This window comes from Hypanus sabinus, chromosome 8, assembly GCF_030144855.1.
Source record: "Hypanus sabinus isolate sHypSab1 chromosome 8, sHypSab1.hap1, whole genome shotgun sequence".
NCBI classification, from domain to species: Eukaryota; Metazoa; Chordata; class Chondrichthyes; order Myliobatiformes; family Dasyatidae; genus Hypanus; species Hypanus sabinus.
In genome coordinates, this window is record NC_082713.1 from 4,796,890 (window position 1) to 4,816,842 (window position 19,953).

The following is a 19,953-nucleotide window of genomic DNA, read 5'->3' on the forward strand; positions in this document are numbered from 1 at the left end:
ATAAAATTAGCCTTTGAACCTTTGACGGGATTAGGTAAGTAAGTACCCCGGGGAGAAGACTGTTACCACCCAGCATCCACCATCCTCCCCTGTGCACACGAGCTGACCAAGCCGGATGCCCAGCCTGGACAACAGTTGACCCGTGGGGTGTCCAGTGGATCACTAAAGGACTCACCTTCAGCTGGCGGTACTTCTCGGTCCGGGAGGCTAGCAGAGCCTCCACTGAGGGCAGGTCGCTGGGCAACTCTGCCTCAGCCAAGTCAGTGCCAAAAGCTTGCAACATCTGGGCAATGTCCTTGACCATCACAGCAAAGCTCTCGATTGCCTGAACACGAGAACAGACAGGCATAAACAATGACAATGCAGCACTGCAAGAGTTCCCATGGAAATTTAAACCCCCCACTTTCAAAGAAACAGGTCACTCAGCCCATCAAGCGGACACTGTGCTGTTACTATGCCTCAAGAGGTTGAACATTTATCTACACCTACAGGATTCATCCATAACCCATTTAAGGTCATCTTCGCCCCTACAGGAAAGAGAGCCTTTGTGAATTTGGAGGAGAATTACAGTGATTTCACTACCCTTGTAGTTTCAGACTGGGCATGGGCATGTACTGCAGAGTGCCTGTGTACAGCCAGAGTCGGCACCTCTAACTCACAGAGTCACAGATCAATACATCCCAGAGTTTCTATAACCATATAACCATATAACAATCACAGCACGGAAACAGGCCATCTCAGCCCTCCTAGTCCGTGCTGAACTCTTAATCTCACATAGTCCCACCTATCCGCACTCAGCCCATAACCCTCCACTCCTTTCCTGTCCATATACCTATCCAATTTTACCTTAAATGACACAACTGAACTGGCCTCTACTACTTCTACAGGAAGCTCATTCCACACAGCTATCACTCTCTGAGTAAAGAAATACTCGTGTTTCCCTTAAACTTCTGCCCCCTAACTCTCAAATCATGTCTGAACTGGCCTCTACTACTTCTACAGGAAGCTCATTCCACACAGCTATCACTCTCTGAGTAAAGAAATACTCGTGTTTCCCTTAAACTTCTGCCCCCTAACTCTCAAATCATGTCCTCTCGTTTGAATCTCCCCTACTCTCAATGGAAACAGCCTATTCACGTCAACTCTATCTATCCCTCTCAAAATTTTATATACCTCGATCAAATCCCCCCTCAACCTTCTACGCTCCAATAAATAGAGACCTAACTTGTTCAACCTTTCTCTGTAACTTAATTGCTGAAACCCAGGTAACATCCTAGTAAATCGTCTCTGCACTCTCTCTAATTTATTGATATCTTTCCTATAATTCGGTGACCAGAACTGCACACAATATTCTAAATTTGGCCTTACCAATGCCTTGTACAATTTTAACATTACATTCCAACTTCTGTACTCAATGCTTTGATTTATAAAGGCCAGAGTTCCAAAAGCCTTCTTCACCACCCTATCTACATGAGACTCCACCTTCAGGGAACTATGCACTGTTATTCCTAGATCACTCTGTTCCTCTGCATTCCTCAATGCTCTACCATTTACCCTGTATGTTCTATTTGGATTATTCCTGCCAAAATGTAGAACCTTACACTTCTCAGCATTAAACTCCATCTGCTAACATTCAGCCCATTCTTCTAACCGGCATAAATCTCCCTGCAAGCTTTGAAAACCCACCTCATTATCCACAACACCTCCTACCTTAGTATCATCGGCATACTTACTAATCCAATTTACCACCCCATCATCCAGATCATTTATGTATATTACAAACAACATTGGGCCCAAAACAGATCCCTGAGGCACCCCGCTAGTCACCGGCCTCCATCCCGATAAACAATTATCCACCACTACTCTCTGGCATCTCCCATCTAGCCACTGTTGAATCCATTTTATTACTCCAGCATTAATACCTAACGACTGAACCTTCTTAACTAACCTTCCATGTGGAACTTTGTCAAAGACTTTGCTGAAGTCCATATAGACTACATCCACTGCCTTATCCTCGTCAACATTCCTCATAACTTCTTCAAAAAATTCAATAAGGTTTGTCAAACATGACCTTCCACGCACAAATCCATGCTGGCTACTCCTAATCAGATCCTGTCTATCCAGGTAATTATAAATACTATCTCTAAGAATACTTTCCATTAATTTACCCACCACTGATGTCAAACTGACAGGTCTATAATTGCTAGGCTTACTTCTAGAACCCTTTTTAAACAATGGAACCACATGAGCAATACGCCAATCCTCCGGCACAATCCTCGTTTCTAATGACATCTTAAAGTTCTCCTACAGAGCTCCTGCTATCTCTACACAAACTTCCCTCAAGGTCCTGGGGAATATCCTGTCAGGACCCGGAGATTTATCCACTTTTAAATTTCTTAAAAGTGCCAGTACTTCCACCTCTTTAATTGTCATAGGTTCCACAACTTCCTTACTTGTTTCCGACACCTTACACAATCCAATATCCTTCTCCTTCGTGAATACCGAAGAGAAGAAATTGTTCAAAATCTCTCCCATCTCCCTCGCCTCCACACATAGCTGACCACTCTGATTCTCTAAGGGACCAATTTTATCCTTCACTATCCTCTTGCTTTTAATATAACTGTAGAAACCTTTCGGATTTACTTTCACCTTATTTGCCAAACTAACCTCGTATCTTCTTTTAGCTTTTCTAATCTCTTTCTTAAGATTCCTTTTACATTCTTTATATTCCTCAAGCAATTCCTTTACTCCATGCTGCCTATATCTATTGTAGACATCCCTCTTTTTCTGAACCAAATTTCTAATATCTCTTGAAAACCATGGTGCTTTCAAACCTTTAACCTTTCCTTTCAACCTAACAGGAACATAAAGATTCTGTACCCTCATAATTTCACCCTTAAATGACCTCCATTTCTCTATTACATCCTTCCCATAAAACAACTTGACCCAATCCACTCTCTCTAAATCCCTTCACATCTCCTCAAAGTTAGCCTTTCTCCAATCAAAAATCTCAACTCTAGGTCCAGTCCTGTCCTTCTCCATAATTATATTGAAGCTAATGCTATTGTGATCACTGGACCCGAAGTGCTCCCCAACACATACATCTGTCAGCTGACCTATCGCATTCCCTAACAGGAGATCCAACACTGCCCCATCTCTAGTCGGTACTTCTATGTATTGTTGCAAAAAACTATCCTGCACACATTTCACAAACTCTAAACCATCCAGCCCTTTTACAGAATGAGCTTCCCAGTCAACGTGTGGAAAATTAATATCTCCCACAATCACCACCTTGTGTTTACTACAAATATCTGCTATCTCCTTACACATTTGCTTTTCCAACTCACGCGCCCCATTAGGTGGCCTATAATACACTCCTATCAGTGTTACTACACCTTTCCCATTCCTCAATTCCACCCAAATAGTCTCCCTGGAGGAGCTCTCTAATCTATCCTTCCAAAGCACCGCCATAAGATTTTCTCGGACAAGCAATGCAACACCTCCTCCTCTGGCCCCTCCTACTCTATCAGACCTGAAGCAACTAAATCCAGGAATATTTAGTTGCCAATCATACCCTTCCTACAACCATGTTTCACTAATAGCTACAACATCATAATTCCAGGTATCAATCCACGCTTTAAGCTCATCCACCTTTCTTACAATGCTCCTAGCATTAAAATAGATACATTTAAGATACTCTCCACCCCTCCTCTCTTTTCATCCCTAACAATGCATTCAAATTTATTATCCTTTTCTTTCTTCTCCCCTACATCTTCGGGCTGAGCGCATCCCTTCTCCATCACCTGCTTTCCTCCCTCACCCTCACACACTGTCTCTTTACTTGCTCTACTGGTGAACTAACCTCCTCTCCCATAGAGTCCCATAACCTCTCCGTGACGACGGGGGTTTCTTCCCACAGTCCAAGACGTACCTGCCAGGAGGTTAATTGGTCATTGTAAGTTGTCCTGTGATTAGGTTCGGGTTAAATCGGGGGACTGTCGTCGGGCATGGCTCAAAAGGCTGGAAGGACCCATTCCATGGTGTGCTTCTGTACATGAAATAATACATCGAAGCAACATGGCTGAGTGGAAATGCAGGGCTCCGTGGGAGAGAAGGGTTAGATTGCTCCTGGAGTCGCTTCAAATGTCAACACTGAATCATGGGCTGAAAGACCTGTGACATGCTATATTCTACAGTCCAGAAACACTTGATCCCAGACACACATCCATCAGCGAGACAATGTCATGGGTGCAGAAATCACCATGAACCCTGATCCAACGCATGGGCCTGAGCAAATTCAAACAGGACAAAACAGGACGTTAAAGAAGATAAAAAACACAAAATGCTGGCAGAACTCAGCAGGCCAGACAGCATCTATGGGAGGAGGTAGTGACGACGTTTCGGGCCGAAACCCTTCATCAGGAGTGAAGTAACATGGGATGGTCGAGGGGGGATAAGAAGTGGGGGGAGGGATAAAGTAGAGAGCTGGGAAGTGATAGGCTGGAGGGAAATGGGCTGGGGGAAGGTGGGGAATTATGGGAAATAAAAGAGAAAGAAAGGTAGGGCTGGGGGGAGAGATTATAGTGAGGGGGGATAAAGAGAGAGAAAGAGAGCCAGACTAAAATAATAGATAGGGATGGGGGTAAGGGTGGGGGGCAGGGGTATCAACGGAGGTCAGTGAGTTAAAGAAGATAAGCAGTGAGAAGTGGCCTCAGTGTTTGCTGGATGTCACTAGGGACTGAAAAAAAAACATTGAAAAAGAACCCAAATCTAAAACTTAAACCTACATCATTGAAAGCATTGGCACAGCTTGGACATGAAATCAAAATGTCAGAAAATTGTTTTAGTCAGCTTGCATCAACATCCATAATTAATGTTCACCATGGTTCTATTTTAGGTGAAGATATTGTTAAATAGTAGGGCAGCAGATGTAGGTCAGGGAGACACTGCTTGTATTTCTATTTGCGGTAACACACACACAATGCTGGAGGAAATCAGCAGGTCAGGCAGCATTGATGGAAAGGAATAAACAGTCAATTTTTCGAGCTGAAACCCTTCGTTAGGTCTGGAAAGGAAGGAGAAAGATGCCAGAATCGGAAGGTCAGCGGAGGGGGAGAAGAACGAGCTAGAAGGTGATAGGTGAAGCCAGGTGGGTGGGGAAGGGGATGATGTGAGGAATCTGACATGAGAGGAGAGTGGACCGTGGGAGGAAGGGAAGGAGGAGGAACACCAGGGGAAGGTGATAGGCAGGTGAGGAGAAGTGGTAAGAGGCCATAGAGGATATTAGACGGAGGGGGAAAGGAGAGGAAGAAGAAATCGATGTTCATAATATCAGGTTGGAGGGTACCAAGACAGAATATGAGGTGTTTCTCCTCCACTGAGAGTGGCCTCTTCATGGCAAAAGTGGAGGCCATGGACTGACATGATTTAATGGGAATGGAGATAGAAATTAAAATGGTTGGCCAGTGGGACATTCCACTTCTGCGGATGAAGCAGAGATGCTCAACGAAGCACCAGTTTATTTCTATTTGTCAGTTTTGGCCAAAGTCTGATAATAACACAATACTCCATATGATTTTGATTCAGGAAAAAAATATTTATCCTATGTACAGTACATCAAAACATACAGTGAAATGCATCATTTGCATTAACAACTTGAGGATGCGCTGGGGGATCTGGTAAGTGTCACCACGTATTCCTGTGCCAACATAGCACGCCCGCCACGCGGGGCAGAGAAACACAGAGCACAACAAGCAACAAAACAACAAAAGCAGAACAAGAATTCCTTCCCCTCTCCCTCCCACACACAATCCGCAAACCCCAGGCAGGCAGCCTTCTATATTTGCAGATATGCAATCATCGTTTGGCAGTAAACAGGAAGGGACTGCAATAAAGTCACAGAGCACTACAGCACAAGAACAGGCACTTCGGCCCATCCAGACTGTGATAAACTATTAATCTGCCTAGTCCTACCAATCTGTATTTATTCTTTATAAATTTAAAAAATATTAAGTTAGAGGTTAAAGGATGGATATGGAATAAAATGTGCATAAATACATGAATACCAGCATGGATTTTTCCAATATAAACAGCTTTATAAACAGTGGTTTAAAGTATTTACTGTGCAGTGGCAGGGTAATAGATAGAAGGGATGGGGGAATTAACCAGAATGGTTGATTAGACCAACTGACTTAGGGAAGAAAGGTTTAAGGTGGTATGAAGTTTTTGTTTTAATAACCCTATAGTGCTTTTCAGAAGGGAGCTTTTAGAAAAGGCAATATGCAGGCTGGGTAGTGTCTGAGATGATTTTTTCTTGTCTACTGCTTTGTTCTGGACACATAAGAATATAAGATCTACAACAAAAATTTGGCTATTTGGTCTGCCACCTCTTTGCCCATTCTCATAATCAGTCTAGGTCCTTCTCCAGACTCCCTGCTTCCTCAACACTTCCTGCCCCTCCAACTATCTTTGTCTCATCTGCAAGTGAGGCCACATAACCATCAATGCCATCATCCAAGTCATTGACATATAACATTAAAAAAGCAGTCCCAACACAGACCCCTGGGAAACACCACTAGTCACTGGCAGCCAACTGGAAAAGGCCTCCTGTATTCCCACTCATTGTGTCCTGACAGTTAGCCAATGTTCTCTCCATGCTAGTGTCTTTCCTGTAATACTCTTAACTTGTTTAGCAGCCTCACGTGCAGCACCTTGTCAAAGTCCTTCTGAAAATGCAAATAAACAACATCTGATTTTCCTTTGTATATCCTGCCTGTTATTTCCTCAAGGAATTCCAACTGGTTAGGGTTTGACTGACAGGCAAAATCCGACTGCAGCCAATGATTTTTCCTGCTGGTTAATATTCGATTGTTTAGCAAACCGAGATATGGTGTGGATGTGATCCACAGGCAAGAGGAACACAACTGAGCATAATATGGACAGAAAGCCTGTTTTGCGCACGCACACACGCACACACACACCCCCGTACCGTGCGGAATAGGATCCACTCATCGTGACAGTAGTCAAGGGTGCCGCCAAACTCACGCGTCAGCTGGCTCTCGTCGATGTAGTTCAGAAGCTCTGTAACCGAGTTCAACATAACAACCTGCGGGAACACCAACAACATGGATAGACGTCACATCACAGACAGTCTGGGCAGAACTCACCTTTATCACAGCACAAACACAAAACACTCTGCAGATGCTGAAAATCCAGAGAAAGCTGGAGAGACTGAGCAGGTCTGGCAACATCTATGGAAGTGAATAAGCAGTCGATGTTTTGGGCTGAGACCCTTCATCAGGACCGGTAAGGAACAGGGAGATGTCAGAATAAGAAGGTGGGGAAGGGGGAGGAGGACAAGCTGACAGATGATAGATGAAACTAGATGGGGGGGGGGGAAGGTAGAAACTGTGAGGTAGGAGATAGAAGAAGCCAGAATGGGTAATAGAAAAAGAGGGACGGGAGGGAAAAATATTACTGGAAGGCGAAATCGATGTTCATGCCTTGATGTTAGAGGCTACCGAGATGGAACACGAGGTGCTGCTCCTCCACTCTGAGGGTGGCCTCACATATAGAGTCAATGATTTGGGTCAACCCTTTCATCAAGACTGGAAAGGAAGTTGGTAGAATGCAGAATAAGGTGGTGGAGGGAGGGGAAGGAGTACAATCTGGCAGGAGTTAAGTTAGATCAGGTGAGCGGGAAGGTGGGTGGGAAGGGGAGGAAGGTTGAAGTGAGAATCTGGGAGGTGACAGGTGGAAGGGGTAAAGAGCTGGAGAAGAAGGAATCTGATATGGCACGAAGGTGCACTTTGGGAGAAAGGGAAGGAGGAGGGGAAACAGAGGGAAGTGATAGACAAGTGAGAAGAGAAGAGGTGAGCGGGGAGCTAGAATGGAGAACACATTATGTCTAAAGCACCTTATGGACCAATCAGAACCATGGAAAGATAGCCACTGCTGTAATGTGGTCAATTTATGCACAAGAAACTCACACAGGTATAACTAGGTGGTGCAAGCTCATTGGCCCAGAATGAGGCTCCAGAGGAAGTTCACAAGAAAAAGTTTAAAATATGAGGAGCACTTAATGGCTCTGGGCCTGTACTCACTGGAGTTTAGAAGAACAAGCAGGGATCTCATTGAAACCTATACAACATTGAAAGGCCTAGATAGAGTGCATGTAGAGATAATGTCTCCTATAGTGGGGGAGTCTAGGACCAGAGGGGCACAGCTTCAGAATAGAAGGATGTCCCTTTAGAACAGAGATAAGGAGAAATTTATTTTGCTGAATGGCAGTGAATCTGTTGTTTTCATTGCCATAGACATCTATGGCGGTCAAGTCACTGGGTGTATTTAAAGTGGTTAATAGTTTCTTGATTAGTCAGGGTGTCAAAGGTTATGGAGAGAAGGCAAGAGAATGGGGTTGAGAAGGATAATAAATCAGCCATGATGGAATGGCAGAGCAGACTCGATGGGCTGAAAGGCCTAATTCTGCCCCTATGTCTTATGCAATGGCGTGTACCTATGCTGCATCTCTAAATGGCTAAATTGCTTCAAATCAGGTGCAGTTGCCTGAGAGGTACAGACAGAAATCTGGCCTTCTCTTTGCTAAGTACCAGTTGCGGGTTTTTTCTGCCAGTCCCAGGAAATGCTTGGCTCTGGGTGGGCTCCATCTGAAAGATATCACCTCCAACAGCGCAATGGCTGACACCAGAGAGGGTTTGACCCATGACCGCCTGGTTCAGAAACACAAGCATCAGTCACTCGGCTAAGGCTGAAGCCTGTGGGGTGACACCAATTGGGGCTGTGGGTCTCCCCACAGCACAACCACCACCCAGGACCAGACCCAACCCCCCCCCTCCCCCCAGGACCAGGCCACCCCCACCTCCCCAGGACCATGCCTACCCCCCAGGACCAGAGCCACCCCCCAGGACTAGGCCACCCCCACCTACCCAGGACCATGCCTACCCCCCAGGACTAGGCCACCCCCACCTCCCCAGGTCCATGCCTACCCCCCAGGACCAGAGCCACCCCCCAGGACTAGGCCACCCCCACCTACCCAGGACCATGCCTACCCCCAGGACCAGACCCACCCCCACCCCCCAGGACTAGGCCACCCCCACCTCCCCAGGACCATGCCTACCCACCAGAACCAGACCCACCCCCACCCCCCAGGACTAGGCCACCCCCACCTCCCTAGGACCATGCCTACCCCCCAGGACTAAGCCACCCCCACCTCCCCAGGACCATGCCTACCCCCCAGGACCAGACCCACCCCCACCCCCCAGGACTAGGCCACCCCCACCTCCCCAGGACCATGCCTACCCCCCAGGACCAGACCCATCCCCACCCCCCAGGACTAGGCCACCCGCACCTCCCCAGGACCATGCCTACCCCCCAGGACCAGACCCACCCCCCACCCCCTGGGACTAGGCCACCCTCACCTCCCCAGGACCATGCCTACCCCCCAGGACCAGACCCACCCCCCACCCCCTGGGACTAGGCCACCCCCACCTCCCCAGGACCATGCCTACCCCCCAGGACCAGACCCACCACCCCAGGACCATGCCTACACCCCAGGACCACGCGCTCCATCACAATTCAACAGGTGGAAGAATTCAAGTGGGCCAAAGGAACTCAGGAGTAGGAAACGTTTTTCATAAATTCTCTTGTATTCCTTATTTTCCGAAGGAAGTGAATCTCAAGGCTTTATATGGGAGCACATACATATTCTTATCATAATTTTTACTTTAAACTTTGAGGCACTGTTTTAAAGCAGCATTGAATACAGTTCATTCCTCATCATCATGTGCCAGACTGGGGTTCATACAATTTAAAGTTTTACACGGGGTACATTTAAGTAGAGCCAGGCTTGCTGACGTATATCCTGGGACAGACGCTGGCTGTGACAGGTCTGTCACAGACCTCCGGCTGGTTTAGTGCATGCATTTTGGTCTTGCCCCTGGCTTGATGGCTATTGGGCACTGGTTTTTAAAACTATCAGAGAGGTTTTGGGGGTGACATTGAGGCCTTGCCCGCTTGTAGCTGTATTTGGTGTGGCAGATGATGTTCTGGGTTTAAACGCAAGCCAGTCGGATATCGTTGCATTTACATCGCTTTTGGCCCGTAGGAGAATCTTGCTGGTCTGGAAATCTGCCACTCCCCCATCTGCTGCTGCTTGATAGAGAACGTAATGTTTTTTTCTGAAATTAGAAAAGATTACATTCACTTTGAGGGGTGTCTGTGAAATAGTTCTATTCAAAATGGGGACCTTTCTTGTCATATTTTGGGAGTCTTAAGGAATTACCTACTAGTTGAGGGCATTTGATTGTACCTGGGAAGTTGCCTCCCTTTCAACGCACATCTGGTTTACCTCACAGAGTGGTCGATGACTTATAATATGAGTGTATTCAGGATCATCTGACATGTTGTGGATGTGTGTGGGCCTTCATCTTGAAGGAAAGTGGGGGTATGGCTGTGAAATGTCCGTACCTGTATTTGTGAATTGTTGCACTGCTGCCATGGTATGTTCGGGGAAGGAGGGTGAGGGGAGTTTTGTTTAGGGGTAAGATATATAAGCAAAATGGAGGAAAATGTAATCCATTACGTATTCTGTATTGTGTCATTCCTTCAATAAAAATATATTTAATAAAGATAAAGATTGGTTTTATTTGTCACATGGACATCAAAAAGTTCTGTCTGGTGAAATGCTTCATTTGGAACAAATCAAACCAGTGAGGATTGTGCTGAGTCTGAGATCAGCATCGGGCTCGAGAACGGAGGTTCCCGAGTTCAATCCAGTGACAGGCTGCTCACGAGTGTGCTCTCCATCCATGCCAGGCTGTTGTCGAGCTCGCAACTTGACCTTGTTAAAAAAAAACACTGCCACCTACAATTTAAATTCCCGCACGGAATATTGTGGAGGATCAAATATCCAAACCCACAATTCCAACACTAACTCAGCATTCCCACAACTCTCTTACTACTAACCCGTAGGGTTTCGATTCCATGAGGAAACCGGAGGACCCAGAGGAAACCCACATGGTCACGGGGATTACATACAAACTCCTAACAGCCAGCCTACAGCTGGTGCCAAAAAAGAGTCGCACTGCCCAATATGGTACCGTGCCACTCAGAATGCTCTGCCTGAGGGTGTGCCCATGCAGATCCAGCTTCGGCCTTCAAATGAGAATCAGAGAACACAGCAGCTCCACACTGTCTACAACGGGCTAGCACAAACCCAGTGGGCTATTTGGCCAGTGTTGATGAATCGCATTGGTGATGCAGCCTTGCTTTAACAATGTCTGCATCTGGAAAGCCTTTCGATGTCTGAACAACACTCTGGTACGGTGTGAGGCTGTAAAGCAAGTTCAGTCCTTTAGAGATGAAAGGCAGGGGTGGAGAGAGGATAGGAGGGATGGAGAGCTGATGACTAAAGGGAGGAATAGAGATAAGGCAAAATGTACAGAAACTCTGCCATGGATGGTCCTAATTCCAGCTGTGAAAGGAGGAGGGTTGGGTCTAGGTCTAGCAACCCCATCCCATAAAAACCCAGACCGACAGAAAGGCCAGCATAAGCTCCAAAGACCTCAAACCTGGGAGAGGAAGAATCTTCACCTAGAAGACGTTTAAAGTCACGTGGTGACGGCAGAAGCTACAGGACCGATTAATCTTCGTTAGGCCCAGGACAGAGCACTCTGTGAGCCACTGTTGGCAGCCTATGCCCCAGTAGGGGTGACAGGTTTAAGAAGGGAAAATGCAGGGAAGGTGGGGGGACTGAGACGGTGAAAGGTGACACCGCAGACGGAGGGAAGCATTTCTTACCGGCAGTTTTAGGATGAATTCGTCCTGGCTAAGGCGGAAGCTGATGTCGGAGATGGCACGCTGTAGGAAGCCAGATGGACGCAGCACCAGGACGAGCTGCAGGTTCCCCGGACAGCAGGCCTTGGGGAGGGAAAACATGTCAGAACCAGGAGGGGAAGCAGTGAATTCAGCCCAGTACCTCACGGCACATCCCTCCCCACCCACCATCACAATCCAACCCCTCCCACCATAAAGCAGATTTACATGAAGTGCTGCCACAAGAAAGAAGCATCCATCAATATCAAGATCAAAGTAAGTTTATTATCCAAGTACGTATGCGTCACCAGGTACTACCCTGAGATTCATCCATTTTCCTGCAAGTGTTTACAGGAAAATCGAGAAATACAATTTAATTTATGACATAAGCAAAGACTGACAAATAACCAATGTGCAAAAGAAGACAAATTGTGCAAACAAAATATATAGGTATAGAAATAAAGTTGAGAACACGAGTTGTAGAATCCATAGGTTGTGGAATCAGTTCAATGTTGAAATGACTGATGGTATCCAGGCTGATGATTGTGGGGTAATAACTGTTCCTGAACCTGGTGGTGTGAGTCCTAGGCTCCTGTACCTTCCCGATTACAGCAGTGAGAAGTGTGCATGACCTGGATGGTGGGGGTCTCTGATGATGGATGTCGCTTTCTCGCGATACCATTCCGTGTAGATGCACTTATTTGCCTCCACCATCCAGGCCATGTTCTCTTCCCACTGCTACCAGGGAAGGAGGTACAGGAGTCTGAGGTCTCACACCACCAGGTTCAGCAACAGTTATTACCTTTCATCCTGGCTCCTGACCAGTGCGGATAACTTGACTCACCTCATCGCTGAACTGTTTCTGAAACCTACACACTCACTTAATGACTCATGTTCTCTGCGTTATTATCTGCACAGTTTGTCCTCTTTTGCACATCGATTGGTTGTTTTTTTTGTTCATGTATGTTTTTTCATAGATTGTATTTCTTTATTGTTCCTGTAAATGCCTGCAAGAAAATTAATCAAGGTAGTATAACATATACATACTTTGATAACAAATTTAGCTTCAACTTTGAAATTAACTTTCAACTTGAACCGTCAGTCTGTAGTATCTACAGTAGGTGATGCCACAAGAAGGCAACATCCATCATCAAGTATCCCCACCATTAAGGCCATGTCGTCTTCTCGCAGATACCATTGGACTGGAGGTACAGAAGCCTGAAGTTCCCCACCTTCAGGTTCAAGAGCAGTCACTTCACCTCAACAATTCAGTTCTTGAACCAACCAGCACAACTCTAATCACTACGGTCTAGTAACACTATGACCACTTTGATTACCTGGTACTTCAATAGATTTTTGTCTGTTCAAACTGTGTTCTTTCCATGATAACTTATGCTTAGGATGTTGAACATACAGCAGTACATCACAGTGCCTGACCTTTGGCCAATGATGTTGTGGCAACCTTTTAACCTACTCCAAGATACGGAGGGACTATTGCACAGGATCAGTAAAGCTATAAAAAGTTGCAAACTCCATCAAGGGCACTAGATTTCCCACCATTGAGGACATCTTCAGAAGGCATCGCCTCAAAAAGACAGCATCCTTCATTAAGGAAACCCATTACCTAGGACATGCCCTCTTCTCATGCTACCATCAAGGAGCTGGGACAGGAGCCTATAGACACTCACGCAATGTTTCAGGAACAGCTTCTTACCCTCTGCTATCCAAATTTCTGAATGGACAATGAACCCATGAATACTACATCATTACTTTCTCTGCTCTCTATTTTCAATATTTATTTATTTTATATATTTCTTATTATAATTTATAGTTTTATAATTATGTATTGCAATGTACTGCTTCCAAAAACAACAAATTTAATGGCATATGCCAGTGATATTAAACCTGACTCTAATTCTGATTAATCTAATCCTTCCCTCCTGCATAGCCCTCCATTTTTCTATCATCCATGTGCCTATCTAAGATTTTCTAAAGAGCCCCTAATGTATCTGACTCGACCTTACCACTACCCCTGACGGGGTATTCCATGCACCCACTACTCTGTGTAAAGAACTTACCTCTGACATCTCTCCCCCCCACCAAACTTTCCTCCAATTACTTTAAAGTTATGCCCTCTGTGTTAGGAATTTCCAACCTAGAAAAAAAGGAAACTGTCCATTCATTCAATCTACTTAGTACAGCTCTAGCAAGTCATTTCTCATCCTCCTTCATTCCAAAAAGAAAAGCCCTAGGTCATTCAACTGATCCATAAGACATGAGGCAGCATCCTGGTAAATCTCCTCTGCAGCTTCTCTAAAGCTTCCACATCCTTCACTATAAAGGGATGACCAGAGCTGAACTAGAGTGCTCTAACCAGAGTTTAAAAGAGTTGTAATGTTACTTCATGGCTGTTGAATTCAATCCCCATTTAATGAAGGCCAACACACCATACACCTACTTAAATACCCTATCAACAGGTGTGGCAACTTTGAAGAATGTGGACCCCAAGATCTCTCTGTTCCTGTAAACTGCTAAGAATTGACAACTAACTCCCATGGCTCTGAGAAATGAAACAGGCTCTGCTATACAACTGGCAGTGGTATTGGTGCTGCAATCTGCCTGCAGTATTGACTGGTGGTGAAACACAATCTTATCAAACACAAACGTAACAACAATAACAAACAGCTGAGATATTACTTCTAATCAGGAGAGAAATTTGGTTCAAATCGTTTAACACTGCAGGTCAGCCACCAGCCTCCCCACTATTGAAGATGTTTGCAGAAGGCAATGCCTCAGGAAAGTGATACCCATCATTAGGCATCTCTACCTTCCAAAACATGCCCTCTTCTCACTGCTACCATCAGGGGGAAGGTACAGGAGCCTGAATTCACACATCAGAGCCTTAGGGACAGCTTCTCCCTCTCCATAATCAGATTTCTGAAAGGTCCACGAACACTATCGCATATTTGTTCCCTTTTTGTACTAGGTATTTTTATCTTAATACAGAGTTGTTTTAATGATTATAATGCTGAGGCGTTATGAGGCATTGGTCAGACTTCACTTGGGATACTGTGAACAGGTTTGGATGTGCTGGCATTGGAAAGAGTCCAGAGGAGGCTCCCGAAAATTATCCCAGGAAGGATATCAGCCATGATGGAATGGGGCATCACACTCAGCAGACTGAATGGCCTAATTCTGCTCCTATGTCTTATGATCTTATGAAAAGGGTAAATGCATGAGGCATGTTTGATACCTCTGGGCCCGTACTGACTGGAGTATAGAAGAATGAGGGGGGAGTATCACTGAAACCCATCAAATATTGAAGGACCAGATAGACTGCATGGGGAGAGGATGTTTCCAATACCAGTAGAGGCTAGGACCATAGTATACAAACTCAGAATAGAGGGATATCCCTTCAGAGTGAAGATGACAAATTCTTTAGCTAAATGGTGGTGAATCTATGGAATTCATTGCCACAGCCACCTATTGAGGCCAAATCATTGGGTATATTTAAAGTGGAGGTTGATAGGTTCTTGATTAGTCATGGGCATCAAAGGTTATGGGGAGAAGGCAGGAGACTGGGGTTGAGAGGGATAATAAATTAGCCATGATGGAATGGCAGAGCGGACTTGATGGGCTGAATGGCCTAATTCTGTTCCTATGTCTTATGGTCACAGATTCATCACTAAAGAAATTTCTCTACATCTCTGTTCTAAAGGGACATTCCTCTGTTCTGATGCTGTGTCCCCAGGTCTGAGACAGTCCCATTATAGGAAACATCCTCTCCACATTCAGTCTGTCTAGGCCTTTCAATATTCAATAGATTTCAATGAGGTTACCCCTCATTTTTTTTAACCGCAGTGAGTACAGGCACAGAGTCATCAAACACTCCTCATCCATTAACCCTTTCATTTCTGGGATCATTCTCATGAATCTCCTCTGAACCTTCTCCAATGCCAACATGTCTTTGCTTTGATGGAACTGAATATGTGTTGCATGACATCTCAGAGTCGATGGTGTTGGGATTAAGTTGGAGTTAGGACTACTGATAAAGGCCGGATCAGGAAGGATTACACACAGACACGCCGATCCAGACCAGACCGAGACACGCCGACACTGACCGGACCGGGACACACCGACGCTGACCAGACCGGGACACGCCGACGCTGACCGGACCGGGACACACCGACGCTGACCAGACCGGGACACGCCGACACTGACCGGAGCTGGACATGCCAATACAGAGCGGACCTGGACGTACCGACACTGACCGGGCCGGGACACGCCGACACGTGAAGGGCTATCCACTGATACAGACCAGACCAGGAAGGTCTTCCTTCCTCAAGGATATTGCTCAGAACCTGGCTATTACCACAATCAAACTCAAACAAGAGAGAATCTAAAGTTTCTGGAAATCTAAGCAACACACACACAAAATGCTGGAGAAGCTCAGCAGGTCAGGCAGCATCTATGGAAAAGAGTAAACAGTCAACGTTTCAGGCCGTGACCCTTTTAACCTAATCTAGGATCAATCTAACCCTTCTCTCCCACATAGCCCTACATTTTTCTATCATTGATATGCCTATTTATTTTTTTAAACTACACAGTGCATATACTATAAGCTAGAACAGTCAAATAATGCAATAGAGGAACAGTGAGGTAGTGTTACTGGGTTCAATGTCCATTCAGAAATCTGATGGCAAAGGGGAAAAAGCTGTTCCTAAATCATTGGATGCAGGTTTTCAGTCCCTCTACCTCCTTCTTGGATGGCAGTAACGAGAAGAGCGAATGTCCAGGATGGTGAGGGCCCTTAATGATGACTGCTGTCTTCTTCAGGCACCTCCTCTTGAAGATGTCATCGATGGTGAGGTTCAGATAGAGATAAGGGACTGAGTTATAACAGGTAGGGACTTTACTCTTGAATGTAGGAGACTGAGGAGTATACTTATGTTGGCATCCTTCTGTCTTGAAAGCCAGTGAGTAACACAGGAGAAAGGTCAGCCTCGTGATGGTGCTACCCATGCAGCAGATCTTTCAGGAGCCCGTCCGCCTGACATGATCTGACCATCTGAGCTGCAGCTGGCTGAGCAGGGAGAACAATCTGGGTTGCCTGCAAGTTGTAAAACATTATGGTGATCTTATAGAGATGTATAAGATCATGAGGGTGAACGAGCAGAGTCTTTTTTCTGGGGTTGTGGAATTGTGAACTAGATGGAACAGGTTTAATGTGAGAGGAGAACAGTGAAATAGAAAGCTCAGGACAAATTATTCATCCAGAATGTGGTTAGTATATGGAATATGTGGCTGAGACAGGTACATTAAAATGTACTTAGACAGCTACGTGGACAGGAAAGGTTGAGGAGGATAAGTACCAAATCCAGGCAAATGGGACTAATGTCAATGTGAATATTGGTCGGCATGGACCAGGTGGGACAAAAGGCCTGTTTCTGTGCTGTATGACTAAGCCATCACCAACTCTGTGGGCTTGCACACAGTTCAGTCAGATCCCAGCTGACTCATAGATCCACACTGTAGTTATCTCATCAACCCTTAATGCTTCTAAAGTCTTTCCATCTCATCTGCAAAGGCTTCAAGTGGCTCCTCCCATCCCTCCTGTATTTCAGCTTTTTAAGGAGGAAATTCCATAACTGTGCACCTCTATGTGGGAGACAGTATTTCCTGATTCTAAACCAACAGCTTGAAAAACTTCATTTCTCCATATTCCAGCATCTGGGAATTCAGACCTTTAATTCTTTAAAAGTGGCTTCACAGGTAGATAGGGTCATGAGGAAAGCTTCTGGCACAATGGCCTTCATTAATCAAAGTAGTGAGTTTAGAAGATGGGCTGTTATGTTGAAGTTGCATAAGGCGTTGGTGAGATCTAATGTGAAGTATTGTGTGTATTTCTGGTCGCCTCCTACAGGAATGATCTCAATATTATCGAAAGAGTACAGAGAACATTTACAAGAATGTTGCCAGGTCTGGAGGACCTGACTTATAGGGGAAGGTTGAATTGTTCTCTAAAGCATAGGAAAATGAGGGGAGATTTAACAGAGGTATACAAAATTTTGAGGAGTATAGTATAGGGTAAATGTAATCAGGCTTTTTCCACTGAGGTTGGGTGGGACCAGAACAAGAGGTCATAGGTTAAGGGTGAAAGGTGAAATGTTTAAGGGCAACATGAGGAGCAACTTCTTCACTCAGAGGGTGGTGGGAGTGTGGAATGAGAAATTTGGATAAGTATGTGGATAGGAGGGGCATGGATAGTTATGGTCCAGGTGTGGGCTAATGGGACTATGCATTAATAACGGCATGGATTAGATGGGCTGAAGGGTCTGCTTTTCTGCTGTAGTGCTCTATGACTATGACTCATCTGCAGTCTCTTAAGTCACAAATAACCTATTCTTTTCTCGTCCACAAAAGGTACAAGCCCTTGATGAGACCATCTTGCTCTGTCTTCCGGAGAGAAGTGTAAGCCAGCTTTATTGGCCTTCTGCTCACAAGGAAAGCTCATTTCTAATTTGTGGTACCAAGCTTTCCAATCTATGCCTTACCCTCTATTTGTCCTTCCTGATACATGAAACTAGGAATCGAATGTAGACTAAGGCCCAGATGATGTTGTATTCCAGACCGACTGTGACCCCGATATCAGTGCATCATCGTTCATTCGTCACTGACACAACATACCCCCCCCACCCACCCACACACACCTAACCACCCCACACAGCCCAGCTGAACAACAGAGATGTGAATCAGCCTCGGATTTATCATCACTCACTTATATTCAAGATGCAGAATTGTTTAATGTCATTTCCAATACACGAATGTAAAAGAGAACAAAATCATTGTCAGTCCGCATCAAAAAAACACCATATATAAAAAGTACAATAAATATAAACACATATGTTAGCTTACATGCATAGATTGATTGTACATCTATGAAGTGACGCTGGGCACAGGAGTGTCTGCACATAAGGTGACTGACAGGAAATGATAAAGTAGTGGTGATTGGAGGTGTTGATCAGCCTTACTGCCTGGGGAGAGTAACTGCCCCAAAATATGACTCAACATTTGCTGTGTTCTAGCAGTAGTACAGGGTAAAAGAGAGAAGGATTATATATCACTCCAGGCCACAGTGGAATGAACGAATACGCAACCTACCCACGCACAGCAAGATCCCACTATTACAAACCCCTGTTCGGGACATTGATGTGGGGCTAAGTAATTACCTGGACAATGATGTCGGAAGTATTTCCAAAGTGGGGGTGTAATGTTCTATCCCTGCTCTCCCCGGGGTCGAATCAAGATTGAAGATTGTTTAATGTCTATTTCAGTACACAAGTGTAAAGGAGATTGAAATAATTGTACCCAAATCCAGAGGGGCAAATGCCGCTCGCTGGCGGAGTCACAGCCTGACATTGGCCTCCGACACTGACAAGATGTGTTTGCGGTTTATTCTTAACGCATAAGTGTCAGTATTCTTAAACGGGAAGGCGGTTCTGTCCTCTACAGGGACAGACAAGGTGCCAGGACGCCGGGGGTCGTCAATGCAGCAACTATACACGGGTTAAAGGGTGGCGGAGGGTTTGTCAGCGGTGACATCTCCGGGACCCGCCAGACTCCCCTTCCCCACCGTTCCGGCGGCTCTGCGGAATAGCAGGTTGACACTGCGGGACCGCTGCGCTCTCTCCCCGTGTGTCCCGGCAGAGGTACCGCAGTCCCCATCTGCCCGAGCCCGGCTCCGCTCGCTGCCGAAGGGGGCGGGGGCGGCCTTACCGCATTCTTCTTGGACTTGTTGTTGCTCCTGTGGACCTCTGCCTCGGCCATAGTCGGTGTCCAGGCGCACACAGGTGAGGGGTGACCCTTCTGCGGGCTCTTTCCTGCGCATGGATGCGGGCGACTGACGGAGTAAAACCTCTCTGCCCGGCGCTGATGTAAATGCCAGCCGCCGTACTGAAGCCCCCCTCCCCCCGCTCCCTAACTACTGACGGAGCCCACGCTCTGTACGAGCAGCGGTCCCCGGACACGACCCGCAATGTTCACCGTCACCCTGTCTGTTCATTCTCTCTCTCACACACACTCTCATACACGCGCACTGTCTTTCTCATACACACAAGCTCT

At 45.9% G+C, this 19,953-nt stretch overlaps 1 protein-coding gene across 1 annotated transcript in view; it reads right to left on the minus strand.

Moving 5' to 3' along the window:
• mcf2a (MCF.2 cell line derived transforming sequence a) overlaps window positions 1-19,953 on the minus strand; it is a 197,629-nt gene that overhangs the window by 108,718 nt on the left and 68,958 nt on the right. The window contains exons 6-8 of the mRNA XM_059976685.1: window positions 11,818-11,937; window positions 6,989-7,105; window positions 176-325 (exon numbers count right to left, since the gene is read on the minus strand). Of these exons, the coding sequence (XP_059832668.1) occupies window positions 176-325; window positions 6,989-7,105; window positions 11,818-11,937 (387 nt within the window). The remainder of the gene's footprint in view (window positions 1-175; window positions 326-6,988; window positions 7,106-11,817; window positions 11,938-19,953) is intronic.